The sequence below is a fragment of the Mauremys mutica genome, chromosome 2 (genome assembly GCF_020497125.1).
Source record: "Mauremys mutica isolate MM-2020 ecotype Southern chromosome 2, ASM2049712v1, whole genome shotgun sequence".
Lineage (NCBI taxonomy): Eukaryota > Metazoa > Chordata > Testudines > Geoemydidae > Mauremys > Mauremys mutica.
The window spans coordinates 198,997,610-199,021,788 of NC_059073.1; the positions used below are offsets into that span (position 1 = coordinate 198,997,610).

The 24,179-nt window shown below is 44.0% G+C and overlaps 1 protein-coding gene across 2 annotated transcripts in view; it reads right to left on the reverse strand.

Moving 5' to 3' along the window:
* Positions 1-3,547: 3,547 nt before the first annotated feature.
* VOPP1 (VOPP1 WW domain binding protein) overlaps positions 3,548-24,179 on the reverse strand; it is a 95,842-nt gene continuing 75,210 nt past the window's right edge. For both annotated transcript variants that reach the window (XM_045007530.1, XM_045007531.1), the window contains exons 3-5: positions 17,155-17,232; positions 15,969-16,105; positions 3,548-8,122 (exon numbers count right to left, since the gene is read on the reverse strand). In XM_045007530.1, coding sequence (XP_044863465.1) covers positions 7,941-8,122; positions 15,969-16,105; positions 17,155-17,232 — 397 coding nt within the window. In that variant the 3' untranslated portion in view covers positions 3,548-7,940. The remainder of the gene's footprint in view (positions 8,123-15,968; positions 16,106-17,154; positions 17,233-24,179) is intronic.

The following is a 24,179-nucleotide window of genomic DNA, read 5'->3' on the forward strand; positions in this document are numbered from 1 at the left end:
CAGCCAGTAACTATGAGATCTGGTAAGGCTCTAGCACAGGGGTCGGCAACCTCTGGCATGCAACTCGCCAGGATAAGCACCCTGGCGGGCCGGGCCGGTTTGTTTACCTGCCATGTCCGCAAGTTCGGCCAATTGCGGTTTGCTGCTCCAGGTCAATGGGGGGGGGGGGGGCCGGGCGGGGGTGAGCTGTGACCAGCACGTCCCTCGGCCTGCGCCGCTTCCTGGAACAGCCCCCCACCCCCACCCCCCCCATTGGCCTGGAGCGGTGCACTGTGGCCAGTGGGAGCAGCGATCAGCCAACCTGCAGATGCAGCAGGTAAACAAACTGCTCTGGCCCGCCAGGGCGCTTACCCTGGCGAGCCACGTGCCAGAGGTTACCAACCACTACTCTAGCATTTAAAAAAAAACTGGTGGGGGGGTGGGTGGGAGGGGAGACTATTTTAAGCGGGGCTGTGCATGATCAACAAAAAGGGGGTGGGGGTTGATGCCGTTCTCTACCTCTTCAGCTCTGCCTCTGTCACACTCCATTATTACCCACCTTCCCCATCCCAAACCTGCTTGTCAAATTCTACCCCTTGTCTCCTGGCTGCCTCCCAGCCAAGTTGGCATCACACCCAAATCTCAAATTTCCATCATCATCTTTGCTGTCCTAAAGCCCTCTGCTTCCTAGCACTGATTCCCCAAATGCGTGCCGGGCTTGCTCCTACATGAGGCAGATACACCGTGTCTGTGTGCTCACCCACTCCCATAACCCAGTTTGGGCCGTGTCAACCCCAGGCCTGCTATTCATGCTGTGGTGAAGGACTCTGCCTTGCGCCATCAGTGTTGGCCGAACGTGATAAGCGCTTGGGACCTGCGCCACTAGTGCTTTACTTGGAGCAAGCTTGGCTCATTGGCTGAGCTGGATTGTGGGGTAGCGCTGCACAGCTGGTGGGCCTCTTAGCTTGGGCTGATCTACAGGGGATATGCCTGCGCACCTACTGCCTAAAAATACTGTGGCTGTGTTAGCACAGGCTATGCGCGACTACAGGCCCATTTGCCTCGCTCGCGTGGTTCACCCTGACTGCTAGTTGTGCCTTCATGCTCACACTGCTATTCTTACATGCTAGCTCAGGTATGTCTTCCCAAGCTGGGCAGCACCAAGGGCATAGCATCTAGACCCACCCAACTCTGAGCAGCGGGGGGTTAGTGTTGCCCATAACCACTAATGTGCCGAGGCGCCTGCCCCTGCTCTGGCCCCAGGCTAACCCTACCCACCCCCGAAAAGACATGGGCAACAGCGCACATTGCAGGACGGGCACAGGCAAGCCAGAGGGACATGGAGTGCTGGGCAAATGGACACCAAGACGTGGTTGGGTGGGATGGGCAGAGCATGAGCCCTGGCAGGGCTCCACCCTCGTCCCATGGGGGCAGCCTGTGGGCCCAGGCAGTCTCGTCGTCTGGTGCCTACTGAGTGGTAAGAGCCGGTGCCATGCCCCAGTCCCACCCTGAACCCCAGCTTCAGGCTCTGCTATATGCCCCAGTTCTGTTGCCTCACCCATGTCCCACGCTTCCCTTGGTCCTGCCCCTCACCCCCAACGCCAACCCTTGGCCTCTGCTCTGCTCCCCCTCTCTCCCCCTCCACTCAAGTGCTGAGCTAGCATGGTCTGTCATTGCCCACCCACCCGAAAGTCAGGGCCGACCCAAATTTCCACTCCTCCCAGCTCTAGTGTAGATGCACTATTGGTTGGCTGGCTGAAGGCAGAGGCCTTGCTTGAGTCCTGCAAAATGCTTGGTAGAAAAATGTAAGTTTGACAAATGTGTTTAGGCCGGGTAGCTGGGTGGGGCAGGAGTGCCACAGGTTTGCCTCAGTGCTCAGACTGTGGAATCCTTGCTCTCCTTAGGGAAGGTAGCTCCCGCTTCTTTTCAAGCTAAAGTTTAATTTCCTCCTGCGATCTCGTTATTCCCTGATTGATTCCACGTTGTCATTGCTGTTTACATGCTTCAGCTGCTTGTTAGACGATAAGCACATCTGGTCCCTCTTGCCCATTTCCTACGTGTGGTCACAGCTTTTCCAAACTACACGTGGGGGGGGGGCACATTTTTCAAAGCTATTTAGGCTCCTAAAGATGCAAACGATCTGGTGGGACTTTCAGAACTGCTAATCCAGTTAGCTGCTTGATTCCCACTGATTTCAATGACCTCATTAAGCAATTTTTGTAAATCCCGCCCTGGGCTCCAGTTACAATGGGATTTCAGTGCCTAACTGCCACTTCAGGCACAGCGGTCCCAAATTTAAATCCTCAGCCCTCCTCTTCCCCTCAGCTGCTGCCTCACCCTACCCGTACATATCCTATAGTTCCTCCATTTCGCTTTGTGGGCATGAACCAAGATGCCTAAGTCCAGACACGGGCCCACACCTCACGCCTAAATTGAGCAGTGCTATGCCCAAATCCTCCTTGTGAATCTAGCCCGAAGTGTCTATTCATAACATTTCTTTTCCTGTCATGCAGGATCAGCTGCTGTCCCAGCATCGATGCACAGCCCCACTCCTGCTCATTTTTCAGCTAGAGGCCTGAAACCAGAGCATACACATAATTGGTCAGCAGTAAGCTTTTGCTGTCATACCTGCATTGAACTGTGATCATTTCACTGACTCACAGGAGTCAGACATGGAGAAGGTCTTCCAAGCAACTGTAGGCTCATTTCTCAGCCAGCACTAGCCAGTGCTTTCTCCAGTCGTGCGTTAAAGGTTCTGTGCCCAGCTGGAGTATTCACCTCTTCACATAGGAAACTAGCCTACAGCCGCTCACTCTTAGGGAGCATTACCTCATTATTTACTTTAATTCCAGCCCTGCAGGCCTTATTATACCTCCTTGGAGCAACCTTGGTCACTTCTTTACACCCTCTCAGAAAGCTGTAGGGCCTGACGGACCACACGCAGTTGACTGCAGTGGAATTACAGAAGCATAGAATTCATGTAGCAGAGCACCCACTCAAGCCCTTTGGCTTTTATCATGTAACTCCCTGGAGACCCTGATTGCTCCCTACTTTTCCCTGTCATTTATGTTGACGCAAAATGGAAGTAAAATGCTCTCTCCCTTTAATGTGGGATAAACAACTGCAGCCCATTCAAGGGAAAGGAGGACGAGGTTGACAGCCCTTTATTTTCATTTAACCAATATGCAGAGTCTTGGGAAGAGGTTGGAGATCGACTCACAAACCTGCCTATGTAGCTTGGCACAGCTGGGCCTCTATGTTCTTGTTTTGTATAGAACTGAGCACGTGTTCAGCTCTCTCTTAGTAATAAATAACTCCTTTAAATGCATCCCCCCCTCGCGCTACCTAATCACTTTTACTGCCCTTTTCTTCACTCTGTTGCTTAATTTTGCTTTAATAGAATACAACTTAAATTGAACTTTCTAGTGGACCCATTCTAAGATAACACCAGAAACCGCAGGGAGCAGAAGGACTAACTTCTCCCTCAGCCTCCCCGCCACCATTTCCAAACCAGGTTGGGCAAAAGAAGCAGTAGACACACCCAGATCAGTTTTATTTGGAATACATATGAAACATGACCCTATCAAAAGATACAGGGTTTCTTCCCCCCACCACCCCTTTTTCCTTTAAAAAAAAACTAAAATAAAGGGAAACAAAACAAAAACCTAGAAACCAAAAGACAAGGACTATCAGAGGAAAAGCATGCAAGCAATCTGCAAATAAGTCCTAGATTTACCCACAGTGCTGCTCTGTTTTCAATTAAGTACCAAATGACTTCACTAGAACAGGAGTTTGACTTCATTGTAAGAGGTGGTTATAAGCCACCAACATTAATAAAGGAAACAATTGGATCACAGAAAAACTTCACCAGAAGTTGAATGTCAATATACAGCATCAGAGTCCACTGGAAAAGGGTTCTACCCAATGTTATCAGGAAAACATCAGTTCTCTTGGACACATTTAATAATATAAAAGGGTTGAACACCACCTATTTGCTCACATCATAAGGCCTAGTCTGTTGAAGGAAAAAAAAATTCCTTAAGTTAAAAAAAATAATACAGTGTATACAGAGCCGTATTATGTGATTATAGGCAGCTCTACAGTAGGGGGGAAACTAGGTTAGAAAACACATACAATTGTGCTATGCAGGTAATTGAGCCAATCATGTAATACATATATCTGAAATATTCATAGGGCCTGCATTGGAAACCCACAAGTAGCTGCTGTATCCTTACCATGGGCCCCGGCCAGGAAGAATATTTTAACAGTAATATCCTCAGAACACCGTACTATTGCTGCAATACTTTTGAGATGTATTTTTTTTCTTCAGTGTTTCTCAATGTTGGTATCAGTGCAGGGGAATTGGGTGAAAGCCTCTGGCCTGTGTTGTACAGGTCAGACTAGCTTATCTAATGAGCCCTTCTGGCTTTAGATCTACGGTATTAAGCCCATGAGTAACACTGCAATAGGAGAGTTCGCTAAGTGCAAGAGTCTCCTCTCAGGTCTGCACTGCAGGTTTCCCCTCCAATATTCTGTGTATGCACATAAGTCTGTGTGGAAAAACAATATGGGCAACTAGGAGATCTCAATAGTCGGTGGTTAGACAATCCTGCAAACATTTATGTGCAATCTTAATTTTCAGCCCCCAAGTACTCACACTGAAGCCTCCTTGCTTAAAGTTAAGCACATATGTGTTTGCAGGATCTGGCACCTCGTGCAATGATAAAGAGATTACAGTAAATTTAGATTCAGGTAGGTTAACTTAGTCAAGATCAGTTGGGTGGAGCTGAGAGGAATTTTGCCTTTCGTGTCTAGGACACACTAGGACACTATCACACAGAAGGTTTAACAAAGTTTGGTTTGTTATTTAAAGCCAACTCCCTTTTAACTCTGTGAAAAAGAACAACAGAAAATATTACAATTTGATTGGTTTTTAATCTGCAAAGTAGTCTGTAGGGATAAGCAAGAGATCAGGTCAAACTTTATGTTGGAATATAGCACAAAACACAGCACTACAGAAAGGAATGAGCTTTGCCATGTATTGTGAAATCTTACAGTCTCAGTAAGTACGAGTGTCTCTTTTTACCCTAAAAAGATAAATGGATATGCATGTCACATTCAACACTTCTAACACACAATATGGTTGGATACGATCTGATTTAACTTCCTATGGCCTTTACTATAAGTGCAAGTAGAAACACAGGGCCTGATTCTAATCTCATACCAGTGGAACTGAGTTGACTTTACTGGAGTTCCTCTTGGTTTATACCAGTGTAAGTAGGCTTAGAAACATACTCTTTGGGTTTGCCTATTTGATCATTTAATTCACAGCAAACGGGGGGAAGGGGGGGAGGGAGAATCTACCCCACACTGATGCACACTAACAACACTCCTTAATGCCCTTTGACCTAGTCCTGTTCCAAAGCCAGGTAGATCAAAGAGTACTAAGGAACTGTTACTGCACATCAGCAAGTCCACGTGGCCAGTTTTGACGCAGCAGGCTAACACAGGATAGATTCATCCCTCAGCTTGCCGCAAACTAAATGTTCATGTAGACAAGCCCCTTTAAAGACTGTATTTAGAAAATGCAAAACCAGCCCAGCCTTCCAGGTTAGTATTTTTAACCTGATGTCATCTTTATCCCTTCATTTATTTCTTCTTGAAAGCAAGACTAATAGCTATATGCCGAGATGAAATCCAGTGCAAAGGCTAACAGAAATGCTACCACTGCTCCTGGCAGGAATCCTCCGCTTATATTTTATTTGCTCAACAAGTTTAATCCTTGTGTTTGGGCCAGATCTTGATCCAGTTGAAATCAATGGCAAATCTCCCATTGACACCAGTGGAACTGGGATTTGGCCCCTTAAGGCTGCTTGCAAATGATCCACTGGAGTCTATGAAACATGTTTCTGTGACCCTAAGGATTCTAGCTGAAGTCCCAGGCTGGGCTTTGGTAAATGTAACACAATTCAAATGAATGCAATTTCAGTGTATTTATAGCAGGCCAATTCCTCCCAGAGCGTGTCAGGGTTGTACTGGAGTGGGCGCAGAAAGCATTTTCTCCTAGACGTCACACAAGTGGCTATTTTCAATAGTAATTCCGCCTGAGTTATGACTGCTAGATTTGATCCTTTGAAGGGTAGTTCCACTCAGAAAAGGGACTAAAAAGAGGACAGGGTGTTCCCGGGTTTATTGGTGCTCGGTATTTTCTGTACTGAAGGTGTGCAGTATACAAGCAAAAAGATGTTCGTCTCTGATTGTTAGCCCTGCAAACTCAGCCTGGGCTCTGAGAACCAAATTCTCACAAATCATCACCAGTGATAAAGGCTCTGCAGGCTAAATAAGGCCCTCAACTACATGTCCGCAATGCAGATGTCTTGGGAGTATGCATTCAGTTACACATGGGCACCCTCAGGCATCCAGTGGGATGGCACTGGTGTAACTAATTGGAAGTTAATAAACATTTCTATAGGTCTTGTGCCAGGAGCTCATAGTTGAGGTGATTCTTCAGTTCAAACAGCAATAAAAAACGCCACACTTTAATTGGAAACAATCAAAGTAAGTGGGAAAATGTCTGCAAAAACAACCATTCATTAACACCTCAGGAGAAAAGGTTTTGTTTGTTTGAAGATGTTGGGTAGTAGCCACTGCCACTCAAAGAACCTCCCAGGAGTATGAGGCAAATACAACTGGGGACATTTTGAGCATGATGCACAGGGACTCGTCTGCAAGTGGTATTGCATGGCCAAAGTATCCATGCATTAGGCTCAGAAGCAACCCTTAAACATATATCCCAGTAAGTTATTGCACTTAAAGCATCATTAAGAGAAGATTTTCAAATCTCTTGCTTGGAGAAGACAGCACCCTTTTGTGCTCTCTCTGTGACTGTAAGACCATAACCAAACCCAGTGAGCTAACACGTTGTATGGAACAAGGACCCAGTCATCACCCGGTGAAGTCAATGACAAAACTCCCAGTGACTTCAAAGGGAGCAAGATTGGGACCCAAGGCCCAGATGGAAGTTCAGTGCCCAAATACCTTGAGGATCTGGGCCTAAGATCCCATTTTTTCCATTTTAACTTTAGGGCAGAAAACTCTTCTGTGTATTGAAATATTTTGAAGTAGTTTCTCTACAAGTGTAGATGTGTAGCTGTTAGCTGATAACATTTTCCCTGCCACACACAGGTCATCAACTATATTTTACAATCTTATCCTTGGCAGCAACAACAACAACGACAACAAAAGCCCTCCAGAAAGTGTCAGAAGGAGAAGAGGAGCCAGGCTTGTTCAGAGGCAAGTTCAGAGTCCAGCTGCTGGTGGAGACATTGCAGACCTGCTCATTCACGATTTCTTAGACCCACACCTTTTATAGAAGTGAAGTTCTCAAGTGGGACTCGTTCCAAACAGAACCCACTGCCAGGACTCGACTTCCTCGCTCACTCGATGGCTTCCATAACATCCTGCCCCCTTCTTTGTCTCAGAACAGAGCTTTCCTAGAAAACCACAGGCCATGAGGTTGGTGGTCACACTTATAAATATCTTGCCCTGACTCTTTCCTCCAACTCACTCCTTCTCACCTTTCTACTCTAGTAGAATACCACATTTGTCTACTGGGTTTTAGGAGAGCGTGCATCACTTTGTGGTTGCATAAAGCTGCTATCGTATTTTGCCACAATGCGTTAATATACACCTTTGAAACAATAAATAAAGGGAAAACGTACTGGATTTAAATATAGGTTTCCATTAAAAGCATTTAAAAGACCTTAGTTTTGAATACATCAAAATGAAAATTCACCCCCTACTACAAAAAAAACCATCCCTTGCAAGTAATGTTAATGGGGAGTGTGTGTAGGGAGAGTCAGAGAACTAGCAAGTGTTCAGAAAGGCAGAGGACCTCTACCCCAGTCACTTTGCAATGGCACCTGCTTCTCACAGAGTCAGGTAACAGAGCTGCAGAGTTGTTACGTGGAGGATTTCACCACCTGCTCATATGGGGGTGGGGGTGCGTTGCAGTAAGAGGGCGGAGGTGGGTACACTGGATTTCCTTGCGGGGAGTTGGGCTGGACATGGAAAGCCATAGCCATGGGGTTCATCACAGGTCCTCCTGGATCCGTGTAGTATGGCATCCCTGGTTGCTGTGATCCTAAAAGAAATGGAGAGAAAATACATTAATTTACAATGCAATGGTAAATTTATAACAAACAGACAGGCTAGTATCATACTGCTCCAATGCTAGGGAAAGCACAGATGTGCTCTTCTCTAAAGGCAAATGATACATAGTAGGTTTTAACTGGAGTATGTGACACATGGCAAAGACAATGCACACAAGTTGTTTCCATCTGATGGCTGCCCAGTCTCATGAGGTTGGTGGTCTCAGTCCAGTGGGCAGCTGTTGACACCATAACAGATCATCATCACACTTACTGGCACCCTGGCTGGGAGTCTCAGAAGACAACTGAAGGACTGAATGGACCCAGAGATGGAACTACCTTTCACCCCCTAAAGGTGCTTTCTCCAGATCATGAGCACTGGGGATGCTTGCCCTGTCACTGCTGCTTCTGTGGATAGAAGAGTTCAGTTTCCAGGGCCGTTGAACCTGCACCAGTTAGGAGCACTAAATTCACTTTGTAGAGAAAATACACGACAGGATCTCAACCTACACTCACAGCCTTTAACTGACATGCATGTATTCTATATCGAGTTGCCTGCAGATACTGTTTGAATACAGTAAGGACATATCCCCAAGGATAAATCCCCAAGATCCCCAAGAAAAATTAGATGGAAACCCTAGAACACGTATCAATGTACTTAGCTGTGTCAGCCAAGAAACAACATTCAGAGCAGCAAACATTAAGGGCCCAGTTAATACCAACATGCTTGCCAATAAGGCTGTTCTGTGGTTCTTCACTAACCTAATGGCAACATCTTTGACATTAGCAATAAGCGTAGGCCAGAGAGAACAGAGAACAAACATGGTTGCTCTAGGCACCAAGGAAACTTTGATGCCATTGACATTCTGTCAGTTCATTTAGGCACAAAACTTCAACTAGCTCAAAGGGAAAAAATGTAAACACAGAACCAAAGTCATATCAAAGAACATATTAATAAATCACTACATCTAATGACAAAGGAAAGTAAGTCACTAAAAGCAGCGTTTTGAATATGATGAAAAAGAATCATTAGTCAAACACCAAACTACTGCCTGGAAAGTATGATGATTTGTATTGTATCAGTATTATATTACAGTAGTGTCTACAGGTCCCAGCTGAGATCAGGGGCCCACTGTGTTAGGTGCTGTAAAAAGACTGGGTAGCACACAGTCCCATAGGTGCTGGAACTAAGGGTGTGGGGGGAGCTGCCGCACCCCCTGGCTGCAAGTGGTTTCCATCAGATGCAGGGTTTACAGTTTGGTTCAATGGTTCTCAGCACCCCCCACTGTACACATTGTTCCAGCACCCCTGAACAGTCCGTGTCTCAAAGGCCTGGTCTACACTGGAGGGGGTGAGGGGATCGATCTAAGATACACAACTTCAGCTACGAGATCCAGCAGGTAGTGTAGACATACCCAAAGTGTTTAAATCTAAACAGACGATGGCTTGGAGGTGGAAGGCAGAGGCACAGAGACATGAAGTAAGCTGTCTGAGCTCACACAGCAAGCCAGTGGCAGAGGCAGGAACAGAACCTAGGGCTTCCGTGCCCCAGTCCAGTGCCCCACCCACAACGCCTCTCCATTCCAGTAATTAGAACTGGTCAGAAAAATTCCAATGACACATTTTTATCTGTTGAAATTTAAAGATTCAGTAAAATCAAAACACTTTGCAGAGCTGGTTCGATTTCACCAAAGTCCGGCAGGTATCCAAATAGGTTTCCCACAGGTGTGTCCACCTGGTTCTGCAGCAGTCTGCATGCCTCATGGCTGAGGAACCCCAGGGCTTCCAGGGTCTGTGGCTACCAGGCAGTCTGCCAGACAGACATGTATCCATGTACATGTACCTTTGTCTCCTTGTTCTTTGTACTCCCCCATTGATCTGTCTATATCCATCTTGTTGCATACTTAGAATGTAAACATGTTAGGGCAGGGACTGTCTTTTTGTTATGTTTGTACAGTGCCTAGCACAATGGGGTACTGAGCTCCTCGGCACTACGGTAACAAACAACAACAACAATACATAGGATGGAGAGCTGGGGGGTCGTGAGTTTTCTGGGTGGCAAATGGGAAGATGGGATTAGATAGAATGCTGGCCTAGAATCAGTACTAAGGCTAGATCCGTCTTTCCATTTACTTCACTGCCACAAGCCTTTCCTCCCCCCACTCGGCACAATGCCCTCTAGCAAACCTTAATTCCTAACTCAGTGTTTCCCAAACTTGGGACGCCGCTTGTTCAGGGAAAGCCCCTGGCGGGCCAGGCCAGTTTGTTTACCTGCCGCGTCCGCAGGTCCAGCCGATCGCGGCTCCCACTGGCCTTGGTTCGCTGCTCCAGGCCAATGGGAACTGCTGGTAGCAGCGCAGGCTGAGGGACATACTGGCTGCCGCTTCCAGCGGCTCCCATTGGCCTGGAGCAGCGAACCGCAGCCAGTGGGGACCACAATTGGCCAAACCTGCGGACGGGGCAGGTAAACACACCAGCCGGCCTGCCAGGGGCTTTCCCTGAACAAGCAGCATCCCAAGTTTGGGAAACACTGCCCGAAGGGAATAAGCTAGATTCCTGGTGATAGCTACCTGAAAATTAGCAAGTTTAACCAAAGGTGATATTACAGCCAAATCTGAGTAAGAAAACCTCTTTAAGATGGAGCCTCCTTATAGTGGTGCAAGAATTCACACTGCACCAGATAACAGGCATTTTACAGCTATAATAATCAAACTTCCTTCTGTCTGGATCTGTGCATCAGGACAAAAACAGCAAGGGCCACTTTTTCAAAGAAGGGACCACTGGATGTACCTACCTATCAGATGAGCCTGCCAAATGCTATATGAACACGTCAACTGGCATTTGTACATGCCAGGGTGGGGTTCTATAGGAGAATACACACATTGTTCCAGGTGCATCTGTGATTCTTCCTTGGGCAGACTGGCCCCAAGAGATCTAAGCCATTACACCCAGAAAAGCTGCTGGTTAACTATCTCCTCTCAGAGCCTGATCCAACTCCCATTTGTGTTTTGTAAATTGCTCTTGGTGCCGCTGGGGTTTTGGTACTTATTTGCCGACACTGTTTTTTTGCCCCTGTCAGGTATGCTACAATTACAAATAAATAGCTTTGGGGGGTTGCTTTTCTTATTACTTTATTTTTAACCAAGATCTTTTTCTAAAATCTTCCAAGATACAGAAAAATGCACCTGGTATTTTACAATGTACTGAATGGTATTGCCTCTTGGATTGCATCTCAAGCTCACAACCCCCCTTTAAGACAGACAAGTGTGAGGCCCAATCCAGCTCCAACTGAAGTCAATACAAGTCTGGCTAATATTATGGGACAGGTTTTCTTAGCACAGAGTAAGATTAAGAAATGTCGAATTCATCACATGCCAATAATGAATTCTGGGCCCAGAACAACAGGAAATATATGATCAAATGAAAGTGGTACCCAGAGAATCAGAGACATTATACTCCCATTAAGAATGATAGGAAATAGACTTCAAACTCTAGATATCATAATGATCATAAGAGGATAAGAATGGCCATACTGGGTCAGAGCAATGGTCCATCTAGCCCAGTATCATGTCTCTGATAGTGACCAATGCCAGAAGTTTCAGAGAGAGAGAACAAAACAGGGCAATTTTGAGTGATCCATCCCCTGTCGTCCAGTCCCAACTTCTGACAGTTGGAGTTTTAGGGACACATGGAACATGCAATTACATCCCTGACCATGTTGGCTAATAGCCATTGATGGTTCTATCCTCCACGAACTTATCTAATTCTTTTTTTAACCCAGTTATACTTTTAGCCTTCACAAAATTCCCTGTAATGAGTTCCATAGGTTGACTGTCCACTGTGTGAAGAAGAATTTCCTTATGTTTGTTTTAAACTAGCTGCCTATTCATTTCACTGGGTGGCCCCTGGTTCTTGTGTTATAGGAAGGAGTAAACAGCACTTCCCTATTCACTTTCTCCATCCCATTCATGATTTTATAGACCTCTATCATAAACCCCTTTAATCGTCTCTTTTCTAAGCTGAACAGTCCCAGTCTTTTTAATCTCTCCTCATATGGAAGCTGTTCCATACCCCAGTCATTTTTGTTGCCATTCTCTGCACCTTTTCCAATTCTAATATTTTTTGGTTTTGAGATGGGATGACCAGAACTGCTTGCAGTATTCACGGTGTGGGCCTACCATGGATTTATACAGTGGCATTATGATATTTTTTGTTTTATTATCTATCCCTTTCCTAATGGTTCCAAGAATTCCATTACATTTTTTGACTGCCGCTGCACATTGAGCAGATGTTTTCAGGGAACTATCCATGAGGACTCCAAAATTTCTGATCAATAAAAATCTATTGAATATGGTTTCAGCAATTAAAAAGTTATGCCCTCTAGGAACTTTGCAGGGTTTGTCTGTGGGAATACATCAAGTTCTTTCCTCCTCTCTCTCTCTTTTTTCATGGCAAAGCTGAGTTAACAGAATAAAGTGGTCAAGGAGCAGCAGTTTCTCCTTGGTGCCTTGCTTCCTACTTTGTCTGTAAGGAAAGCAGCTCCCATGGATTTTACATTTGATCACCAATTTCCATGGCTCAGTGGCCTGGGGATTCAGTATGACAACAGGATGGAACCCAGAGAGACACTACTAGCGTTACACACTACTTAATGCTTTTTCAGACCGAGTTTTTATTCCCTTAGTCTCAAAGAGAGATGGGCCTAAGCCATAAGGTGCCGATCCAAACATCCATGGAGCTTGGGGTGTCTGGGTCTTGTATTTGGTTTGGCCCATTCAGGGGTTAAGGTTAGGGGAAGCACGTCGGGAGCACAACTCCTCCTTCCCTGCAAACAGATAGGAGCACTTCTTCTCCACCCTGCCTTGGGTAAGTAGCACTCCCCAGCCAGCTTCCCCTCTTCCTTTGCTTGGCAATGAGAGAGCTCCTGCACCGGTTTCCATCCAATGTCACCACTGGTCCCATTATAGAAATGGAGTCAAGCCATGGTATTGGATTGGATTGGGAACTGGATCCAAACCCAAGCTTCCCTAAAGTGCAGGGGTGTTTGGGCCTATGTCTGTGATTACAGCAGTGTTATTTTTCTTAAGCATTTTGCCACAAAGATGGTGCTTGCACATTTCAGCATTTTTCCTCACTTTTCCTTCCACAAAGGGAACTCGGGCGAGGAGTGGGGGAACTCCTTGCATTTTGCAATTATTATTGTTAAAATGCCTTGCACAACTACAGCATAGTAATCAGTTTATTTCCACACTGGTATTCAGATCAGCGACACTTTCAATAAACCCAAAAGCAAGATTAGAGCTGGATCCTGACCTTCTTGCAGGGTCAAATCCCAGGTGTTTACTTTTATTGCCTAGTATATCAGAACTATTCAAGCTCATTAGACCTTCAAAAATGGGGTGGCTAGGCAGCCACAAATCCATTGAATCATAGAACATCAGGGTTGGAAGGGACCTCAGGAGATCATCTGGTCCAACCCCCTGCTCAAAGCAGGACCAATCCCCAGACAGATTTTTGCCCCAGATCCCTAAATGGCCCCCTCAAGGATTGAAGACCAATGCTCAAACCACTGAGCTACCCTTCCCCCCATAGTGTGAGTCACAGGTGCTCAGTACCTCGCAGGCCCTAAGTGTGCTTTATTTTAAAGGACAGGCATGGTCAGAAATGCAGAAGAATTCAGAGTCACTGGGACTGAGACTCATATGAGAGAGACTGAGAAAGCACTTACAAATTAAGTGCCTAATCTAAAGCTCACCAAAGCCAACGGGAAAGTCTCCCATTGACTTCAATGGGCTTTAGATCAGATCTTAAGACTTTCTAAAAAAAAAATTAAAATCATGTGGCATAGCTAGGACATTAAAAGACTTAACTAGATAGCTATTTTCTATTTCCACATGACTTCTGCCATGTGTAGCTCATTAAAAACAATTAAATATATTTGCCAATCCAGCCATGTGATGCTCCCTATTTATATATAACCACTGAGTTATTTCCAAGACTTATAATATTTTATTTTTTATTTTTTCCTACCATCTCAGGAAAGAACTACCTAAACTATCTCACTAGGCAAATGCGTGATTGGTAAACAAAAAATAAGTGTGTGTGTTTCTCACCTTGAATGGAATGTCCTATGCATTTAATATGTTCAACAAATGAAAGAATGAAATACCTTAAAGGGGAAAAATAAAAATAAAAGGGAGTGTCTGGGAGCCTGAGAGTGAGGGTATCCTTTTATATGATGCAGTTAGATATCTGACTGAAAGAGAATATGCATGCATAGGCATAAGGATGCGCAGGGGTATTTCCAGAACTTATGCAGTGTATCTGGGTGCAATAGGATATGGGAGAGATTGGAAAGTCTGAACTTAAGATCTCTGTGTGACCTGCAGTTTGTGATTACGTTACTGGTTGGAACATTTTCGACTAACCTTTTTCCATTGAAATATGCTGCTTCATTGAAGCTGAAATGTTTTGCGAAGACGTATACATTTTGACCAAATTTTCATCAGGAAAGTTTCTGAGATTCAGGGTCACTTTCAGAGAAATGAAACCCTGACCTTTCCAATGGGAAAACAGATGTTTTGACACAATATCTGTTTTGTGAAAATGTTGGAAACGTTTTGGTTTCATTCCAATGCAGAACGAAAACAAAATTTCGAAACCTGGAAAGCGGTCAAGAAATGGAATAATCATCCCGCAGCCAGCTCTATCTGTGAGGCAATGTACTCCAAATTGGGAGCATAGGGATGTCTTAGGCTTTGTGTACACTGCAGCTGGGGGTGTGATTTGCAGCTCGCATTCACAAAATAGCAGTGAGGATGTGGTGGTGTGGGCTTTGCGTCAGCTGCACAAGCGAGTCTGTACTCAGGAAGGTCAGACAGACTTGTGCACCCCATGCTGAAGCCCAGACCGGTACATCCTCACTGCTATTTTTAGCAAGCTAGCTAGAGTCCAGCTAGCACAGGTATGTCTGCAGCTAGAGAAGGTCTCATAACTGGAGGGGACAGGATTCAAGAAGTCCCACAGAGCATACATGCCCTCTGAAGGGCTCTCTTGGTGGGACTGTTTAGGGGACAGGGTAGGAGTAGGCTGAGGGGAATGGAGCTGATCCACTAATGTACGGATCCTTCAGACTTCCTCAAAATCATTGTTTGACAGTTGAAGAATGCTCAGACTGATAAGGAAGAAGTAGCGTTTTCCCACTTCTAAAGCAGTATTCCATAACACGGAGGGCACAGCAAAAATGGAAAAGCCACAGTTAGGTAGGATCACAGAAGGAAAATGTTTGGTTGTCTCATTCTGGCAAAGATATTTTCAAGTATATTGTACCAACTATGGGAAACTGTTCCTTATTATTCATATAAAAGAGGAACATCATTGCTAATGTGGCATTGCAACATATGCAGAGCAATAGGCAATGTGATTAACTGTTTTCCTATTCTGTTTGCATTCATGGACATAAGTTATAAAACCAGTGGGGGAAGAACTCTCTAGAAGGGATTAGTAAAAGAAATGCAAAAATTCTTTTGAAAGAGAATTGTGAGCACTGTGATTGCCCTTCTGTTCATTCCTCTGAAGCACCTGGCGGCCACTATCGGAAGACAGAATACTGGGCTAGATGGACCATTGGTCTGACCTATTCTTATCGCTTACTGGATCTCAATAGTATTGGGTGTACATTCACAAATGGTGCCACATATTCGAAGCAGAATTTGAACCCCCATCACCTGTGGTGAATTAAACTAGTGCAACAGCTACTCCTAGCTAAAAATCACATGGTTTTTAAACATTTTCTGTGCACACAGAAGAAATTAGGCTAGCATATAAGTAGTCTCTGACCTGCTGCAGTGTTGGCTGGTTGTCTGGTGTAGGATACATTAAAAGTAGGTTCTTCTACGAGCGGTGGAGGGTACATCCGCCTTCGGATGAAGAAACCAGCTCCGCAGCAGAATAGAACACCCATCATGAGAAGGAACCTGAGCAAAAGAAGGAGGAAAAGTCAAACTTGGAGATGGCATCCATCTAAAGTGCAGGGCCCCAGGGAGCTGGGGTTATTCAAAAATTCATAGATAAGAGAAACCAAGATCATTACCCTCTAACCATCAGCCCCCATATGCTGTTATCAGGATTTTCTGAAAATATTATTCCTTGAAAGCAGGACTGCACAAGCTGAGATACCTGTGTATGGCAGCACGTAGTTGATATTTCTATAGTGACTGAGGAGATTTTGTTCTTAGGAGTGTTTTTGTTCATATAGTGGGTTTCCACTGTATTTTCTCTCATTAGCTTACAAGAACGATAGTGATTAGGCCAGCAGCGCTGGGAGACTACTGTCTTCTTCCCCCAACTCTGGGGTTATGGGCTCATCTGTCCCCTCCTGACACCTCTTTACCTCACCTAAGATTTGCTTGGATCAGAATTCCAAATAATATTGATGGAAATAAATGACTTAGGTCCAGGTGCCCCTTCTTTGGAACAAGGTGTCCCAGAGGGGATTTCTTTGGAGCATAGCCATGCCATTCCTTAAACTGACCAGAGGGGTCACTGTTGAACAACACAAATGCTCCTCTCTCGGCCCAGACGCTAAGTAGGTTTGCTCTGCAGGGATCTCTTCTGGCTGATGGAGAGAAGGGTTGAAGGTACAAAAGTTGCGTGGCAGCATAGATCACTGGACGAGATGGGCCAAATTCTAAACTGATGTAAAGGAGAGCAGAATTTGGTCCCACATCACCAAGCCAACATTCATAAATTCCCTTTTGGCTCTGTTATCTGAAAGTGTTTATCCTGAACATAATGGCTGAGATTTGCAAAGCTGCCTTGGGGATTCAGATGCAGACATCACATTCATTTTAAATGCGAACAGTGCATCTAAATCTCCTATGCAGCTCTGAAAATCTCAGCCTGTATATATTTTAAATGTTAACTATATAAAATACCCAGGCAGGAAATGTGGTGGTTTATCAGGCTCTCTTAAAATGAGGCAAGTATAGGATCCGTGTTCAGAAAAAAAGAAGTCCTAACCTACCAAAAATACCAGAGTCGCTGGATAGAGAGGGCTCTTACGCAGCATCTTGACCCACAGCAATCTTCATAGGAGCGACATCTACGTAGGAATAAAGAGAAAAGGACATTTTGGGAGTGTTTGCCACTTAAAGTAAAAATGCATCATATCAAAATCTGGTGCCAAGGGGGGAATATAAACTGAACAGTAAAATCTCTATCAAATCCAGTTATTGTAAACTGACAGTACAGCATCTAAACACAGAGACAGAGGAGTCAATGACTCAGATTTAATTAGATTCACGGCCAGGGGCATCATTTATGACCTCACAAATCTGGAAGGGAAAATGTTACATTGTTGCCATGGTGGCACAAAGCACAGCTGGGGTTCTCTCAAAGCAGTGACTGGTTCTCCACCTATTTACCACTATGGGCTGCATCAGCAGCTTTCTGTGTGATACGTGGGCTGCATCCACACAACACATATACTACCTGTATGGCCCTGAGGATGCCACATTGGCTGTAGCTGCAAGAAGCCCGCAGGTTAAGAACCGCTGCTCTAGAGAGTGGAAACGCTGCTAATTTGGGGCTGTAAAGAACCAGCATTAATATCACCATAGACAGTAACAGAGGGTCTGATTGTCCTCTCAACTGATACTGGGCTTACACCACTGATGTCCCTGGAGTTGCTCCTAACTTACACCAGTGTAAAAATCAGACCCATGGCATCAGTGTCACTTTAATACAAAGTTACACACATACACACACACACATTCTGTGAATAGTAATCCGTATCTGACTCCTACAGCCATACCTAGGCAATAGTCCAATTGACTAGAGTAACTACTTGCTAAGGATTGGAGTATTCAATTACTGGTTCATATGTTCAGACCTGTTGTACAGGGTTTTTTTTTGCCATTCATAATATTGCTGCACATTATTCAAACAGCCTTCTTCTATGCCCCCCTTTTAAGCCTCCTAAGATGACTTGTTGGAGCATTTAATTTTATACAGTCAAGCTTGTTGAAGACCAGTGGTTTTCAACCTGTGGTCTTCGGACCCCTGGGGGTCCGCAGACTATGCCTAAGGGGTCCACGAAAGGTTGTCATTACCATAGAACAGCGGTTTTCAACCTATGGTCTGCAGACTATCTCTAAGATTTCCAAAGGGGTCAGCACCTCCATTTGAAATTTTTTTAGGGGTCAGCAAATGAAAAAAGGTTGAAAACCACTGTTGTAGAGGAATGCAGCATTGCTGCATTTCATTCCAGCACGGGAACAATGCGGACACTGAATGTCAAGCAGGCTGGATTTTGTTCATTGGCAACAGACCAGAAGTACAAGATCACAGCAGTGAGATCACTGATCCTTTGCAAACTGGCAGACTAAACCTCCTTGTATTATTACTATATCTTCAAATTAAAAAAAAATCATAATATTATTCTGGCTTCTTAGAGTGCAAAACTGTTAGGAGAAAAATAGGGGGGGAAAAATCCCCAAACCCACAGAGTTCACTCCATGCAGCTTTTTCTCCAATGAAACTTGAAAGAAAACCCCATTAAAGACTCAGGAAAAATAATCATTTCATTTATACAGTTTTATTAAATGAAAAAAAGAAAGTGATACACTTGAACTCCCAGCCAAGATTTTTCAATAGTGAATTTCAAAAAGCCAAGAGTCCCATGCCATGCATTTAACTAGCAGACTTTTCTCCAATAAACACGTCAATCTAACATTTTATATGGAAAAAACAGTTTTGAAAATATTTTAGCACTATCCATTGAAAGGGTAAGGAAAATGTCACTAATGCTAAAGCAGGGGTCTGCAACCCGCGGCTCCGGAGCCGCATGCGGCTCTTCAGCCTCCTTGTTGTGGCTCCCTTCGGCCTTGACAAAAGAAAAAAAAAAGAAAAAAAAAGAATAACGGTTATTTATTAATTTAATTTTTATTTATATATTATTTTATTTTTGTTTATTTTGTTGCACAGTCATCTTGGAGTTCGAGGCGATACTTTAACATCGAATTTTTAAAAAGTTTTTATAATTTGTCAATTAAAATATGCGTCACATCCACGTCTATAGCCCTCGCCTTTACCTGCAGGCGGCTTCTTGAGTGTGCGACCCCCGCGGTAAGCTAACCATTAATACATCCCAAAAAAGAAAAATCTCAGAAGAAAATAGAGAGTTTAATTCTGCATGGACAGATTCCTTTGCCTTCACTGCCAACGACGCTGGCTTACCTGTGTGCTTGATATGTGGCGAGAAATTAGCAAACAACAAAAAATGTAACGTTGAAAGACATTTTCAAAACAAGCACTCAGCATTTTCTGAAAAGTACCCAACTGAAGATGGGTGAAAGAGAGCGATTTTGGAACTACTACGGAAAGTTGAGCAGAGCAAACATACTTTCAAGAAGTGGATCAACTCTCCAAACTCAACTACAGCTGCTAGTTTTGTGGCAGCTCATGAGATCGTAAGGAGGGGGAAGCCATTCACAGACGGAGAATACATGAAAGAATCGTTCATAAAAATATCAGAGCATCTATTCTCCGAATTCAAAAACAAACAGGAAATTATTCAGAAAATTAAAGAAATGCCTCTCTCTGCAAAGACCGTCAAGGACAGGACCATTAAAATGGCAACAAACATCACCAGTAAGCAAATTGATGACATCAATTCAGCTCAAGCATATTCAATTGCCTGTGATGAGTCAAGTGATGTAAACGATATTGAGCAGACAGCACTGTTATGCAGATATGTGAACTCTGATGGGCCGCAGGAAGAACTGATTGAACTCATACCGCTAAAGGGCCAAACGCGGGGACAGGACATTTGTGAGGCTGTTTTGAGTTGTCTAAAAGCCAAAGGAATAAACACCACTCACCTGGTGTCAGTGTCTACTGATGGTGCACCCAGTATGAGAGGAGCACAGAAGGGCTTTGTGAATTTACTTCAAAAGTCGCTGGATTGAGAGCTGATGAAGTTTCACTGCATCTTGCACCAAGAAGCACTGTGCGCTCAAACATTCCCCCCTGAATGTGTGGAAGTGATGAACCTCGTTATTAAGATAGTGAACAAAATAATTGCAAACGGGTTAAACCACCGACAGTTTTGTTCATGGTTAGATGAAGTCGAGAGCGCATATTTGGATCTCCTGCTGCACAACAGAGTTCGGTGGCTGTCAAGGGGAGACATGCTGAAACGCTTCGCTGCTTGTCTGGAACATGTGAAAACCTTCTTGGAAAGCAAAGGCCTCAGCTATCCCGAACTGGGAGACCTCGATTGGCTGGAAAAGTTTTATTTCACGGTGGATATGACAAGTCACTTAAACACACTGAATAAAAATCTCCAGGGAAAGGGAAGCACGGCCCTGCATTTGCTGGAGGATGTTCTGGCGTTTGAGCGCAAGATGACAGTGTTTGCCAGAGATGTACAGAGAGGTACGCTCTCTCACTTCCCCTCCCTGAGAGAGTTCAAAGAAGAGAACAATCACATAAATTGTGATTATTTACACCGGGCAATTATGGCAATGCAAGCTGCATTTGGAGAAAGATTCAGCAAGTTCAGAAAGGAAAAAAAAAAACACTCTGTCCTTCCCTGTCACACCGCTGGACATCGACCCATCCCTGCTGAACATATCCGCATTCACAGGGATAAGTCAGCCCGATCTTGAAATTGAACTGGCCGACATAGCGGATAAAGACTTATGGGTGTCCAAGTTCAAAAGCCTGACAGCGGATCTCGAAGAAGTCGCCCATCAGAAGGCCACTCTCGCTAAAGAGCACAAATGGAATGATATTGAAAACCTCCCCAAACCCGACAAACTTGTTTTTGAAACATGGAGCGCCATTCCCGACACGTATATGAACATGAAAAAGTATGCATTTGGAGTCCTGTCCATCTTTGGCTCAACATACTTATGCGAGCAAGTTTTCTCGAGCATGAACTTCATAAAGTCCAAATATCGCTCCCGCCTCACAAATGAGAGCCTACAGTCCTGTGTGAAGATCAAAGAACATCTTACAGCCCCGACATAGGGAAGATCAGCACCGAGCTTCAGAAACAGAAGTCACATTAAACAGGTGAGAACACTAGCATTTAATAGGCTATTATTATTCAGAAAAAAACATTTATTTCAGACCCGGAGCTGATGTAGTTTTTTATTGTATGTTCAGGTGCTTCGGTTGATTCCTGGCCGAGAAAGAAACCCGAAGAGGATGAGAGCACACTGAAATGGACTTGTCAAAAAACGTTCCTAATTTTATGTTTACTTTTTTAAAACTGCTAAGCTGCAACTATATGTTTTTTTATATTAAAAGTGGGCTACGTTTTATTTTAATTTTACACAAATACGGGAAGGACTCAAAAAGGCCTGCATAGTTCAGTGTTTAATTTATTTCAAAGTAGGCCTACACATGCACACTGCACTTCTGTTTGTTGTATTCTGTTGTTGTAACAGATAAAATTAAAAAAAGATTAAAACTTTTAAAAGTTTATAAGCAGTGTTATGTTTTGCGGCTCCAGACTATTTTTCTTTAGTGGAAGAGGGGGCAAAATGGCTCTTTTGATAGTAAAGGTTGCCGACCCCTGTGCTAAAGCCAACACGTGTGTTCACGGGTGAACTCACGAGCAGCTTTTATTGCGGCTGCCACTTCCAGCAGCAGCAAGAAAAGTAGCCAGATGCTAAGATGGAAAAAGGACAGAGATAACATGGAAGCTGTGATACATGAACAGCCTAAGGGGTTAGCTCACAAAATTTGCCCTCGGACGGGAATATGATTCAGATTGCCATATCCAGATAAGACAAGAGGAAAATAATCAGCAACTGCATTGAACTACTTTAATATGCCCAATGTATGAATCTAATTTGAGCCAAATTTTTAAAGAGTAGAAGCTAGGTTTGTGCTTGTGCACCCACATTTGCATGTAAAAAATCAATTGGTTATCTGCATGCACAATTACCCATTTACATGCTCAGTTAACAAATCTGCATTCACAAATGCAGGTGAATGCACATAGGCTTCAGGCCCTACTGTTTGAAAATTGGCTCCCTTGTCCTTAGGGATTATTTCTGAGTAGATGACATGCTACGGCCAAGGAGAAGAGGAGGGTGCTATTTGATGTCAGAGAATTTAAAATACACAAAGAGCAGCTGTAATGCAAGGGAATGTGGTAGAACAGTTTTCCAATGACTCTGCAGAAGTTTCTCAGACAAAGCCAGAGAGTCTGAAACATCAACCAGCTGATAGTGTCTAGTAGGATTTTTAAAAGAGCCTAGGTGCCAAACTCCCATTGGAACCGGGTGCTTAAATGGGATTTTCAAACATCCCAAGTTGCCAAGTCCAATGAGAATTAGGCACCTACGCGGTTTTGGAAAAATCCTACGAGGTGCCTATCTGCATCTTTAGGTGCTGTCACTAAAATGTAAAGAACCTATCAAGAATAGAGAAAAGTATTTTTTCTTTATTCTTTCAGCTTGCTTACTTTTAGTATTAGATAGTCCTTTGTGTATAGTCATCAGCTAGTCATTTTCCCTTTTTGTTTGGATGGGTTTTTCCACACAGCAAACAGGGACGGACACACGTTTTTAAAACAGGAAACTATGGTTATTAAAACCACAAAAATTGACAGAGGGTCTCTAGGCCAAGGGTAATGCCTGAAACAACTTTTAATTCTTTTCTCTTTAAACTGACAGGGTTTCAAGTTGGCAGTGTCTCTTTTACTTCTCTGTGCCTCAGTTTCCCTACCTGTAAAACAGGGATAAAAAGAGAGAGGAAGGGAGGCTTAATTTATTAATGTTTATAAAGCAGTTGAGATCCTTCGATGGAATGTTCCACGGGTCTGCACAGATCCATTCTGTCCCCTGCATGTACAGTTGTTAGTGTGTGTGTGTAGTTGATAATATTTAAAAAATGCATGCATGCTTATTCTGCAAAGTTGCATGTGCACAAAAGGAGGCCAGGCTGAGGGCCCTCTGTGACTCAGGCCCTTTACGTCAAATCTCCATTTCAAAATAGCAATTAAGCTTTCTGAGGCAGCTCCTCTGAGGACAATTATTGTACTTTCTGCTTGGTTCTGTGAAAATGAACTAATATATTGATTCAGGAAAGAATCTCTAAAACACCTGGCACTACAAGAGCATTCACTTTTTCCTCATAAAAAAAAGGATCCATTTAATATTGATTTTTAAAAAAAAAGAACAAATATATACAGAACGTTCTTAAATCAACAGGGTAGTGTACGTGCAATTGTTCGCATTTCCCACCACTTAACAGCAGTGCCAAAACATTGAAAAATCAATGGTTTATTTGCCGCTACTGCTCTTAAGGTCCTGCAGAAGGCTAGCTAATCCTTTGCTATTAGTGTTTGGATGCAGCTATAGAGTCATTCTAACACTTTCACTGGCTCAATTAATATTTAATTATTGAATTAAAGTGGAATAACTTCAATAGGAGACTGAGGGAGACTCACATCAGAATATCCCACAGTCTGGTAGTTAGGGCACTCACCTGAGAGGTGGCTGGTCCCCGTTTAAATCCCTTCTCCCCTTCAAGAGAAAGGAAGACTTGATCCAAGGGTCTCACATCCTGGGTGAGTACCTATTCACTAGATTAAAGGTTATAAGAGAGCTCCTCCCCCACCAAAATTTCTCACTGCAAGCCTCTTTCAACACTGATTTCAAATGAGGATAGCATTCTCCTTCACTTCTCTCTATGTTATTAGGTAACGTGTTGCTAAACAGTTTCCGAGGTCTGGTCTACACTTAAGCATAGGAGTCTACACTTAAAAAGTTTGCCAGGCATAGCAATGTTGGTCAGGAGTGTGAAAAAAATCCCACCCCTAACTGACATAGCTATGCCAGCAAAAACCCTAGCGTAGACATAGTTATACTGGCAAAAAAAAAAAGGCATTTTGTTTATTTTGCTTATTCCATTCAGGGAACTGGTATAAGCTATACCAGCAAAAGCTGTGTCTCCATGACACTGGCAAACCCTTCCTAGGGTAGACAAGAACCAAGGTTCACCCCAGAGATGGCTCCACTCCACCGGTAG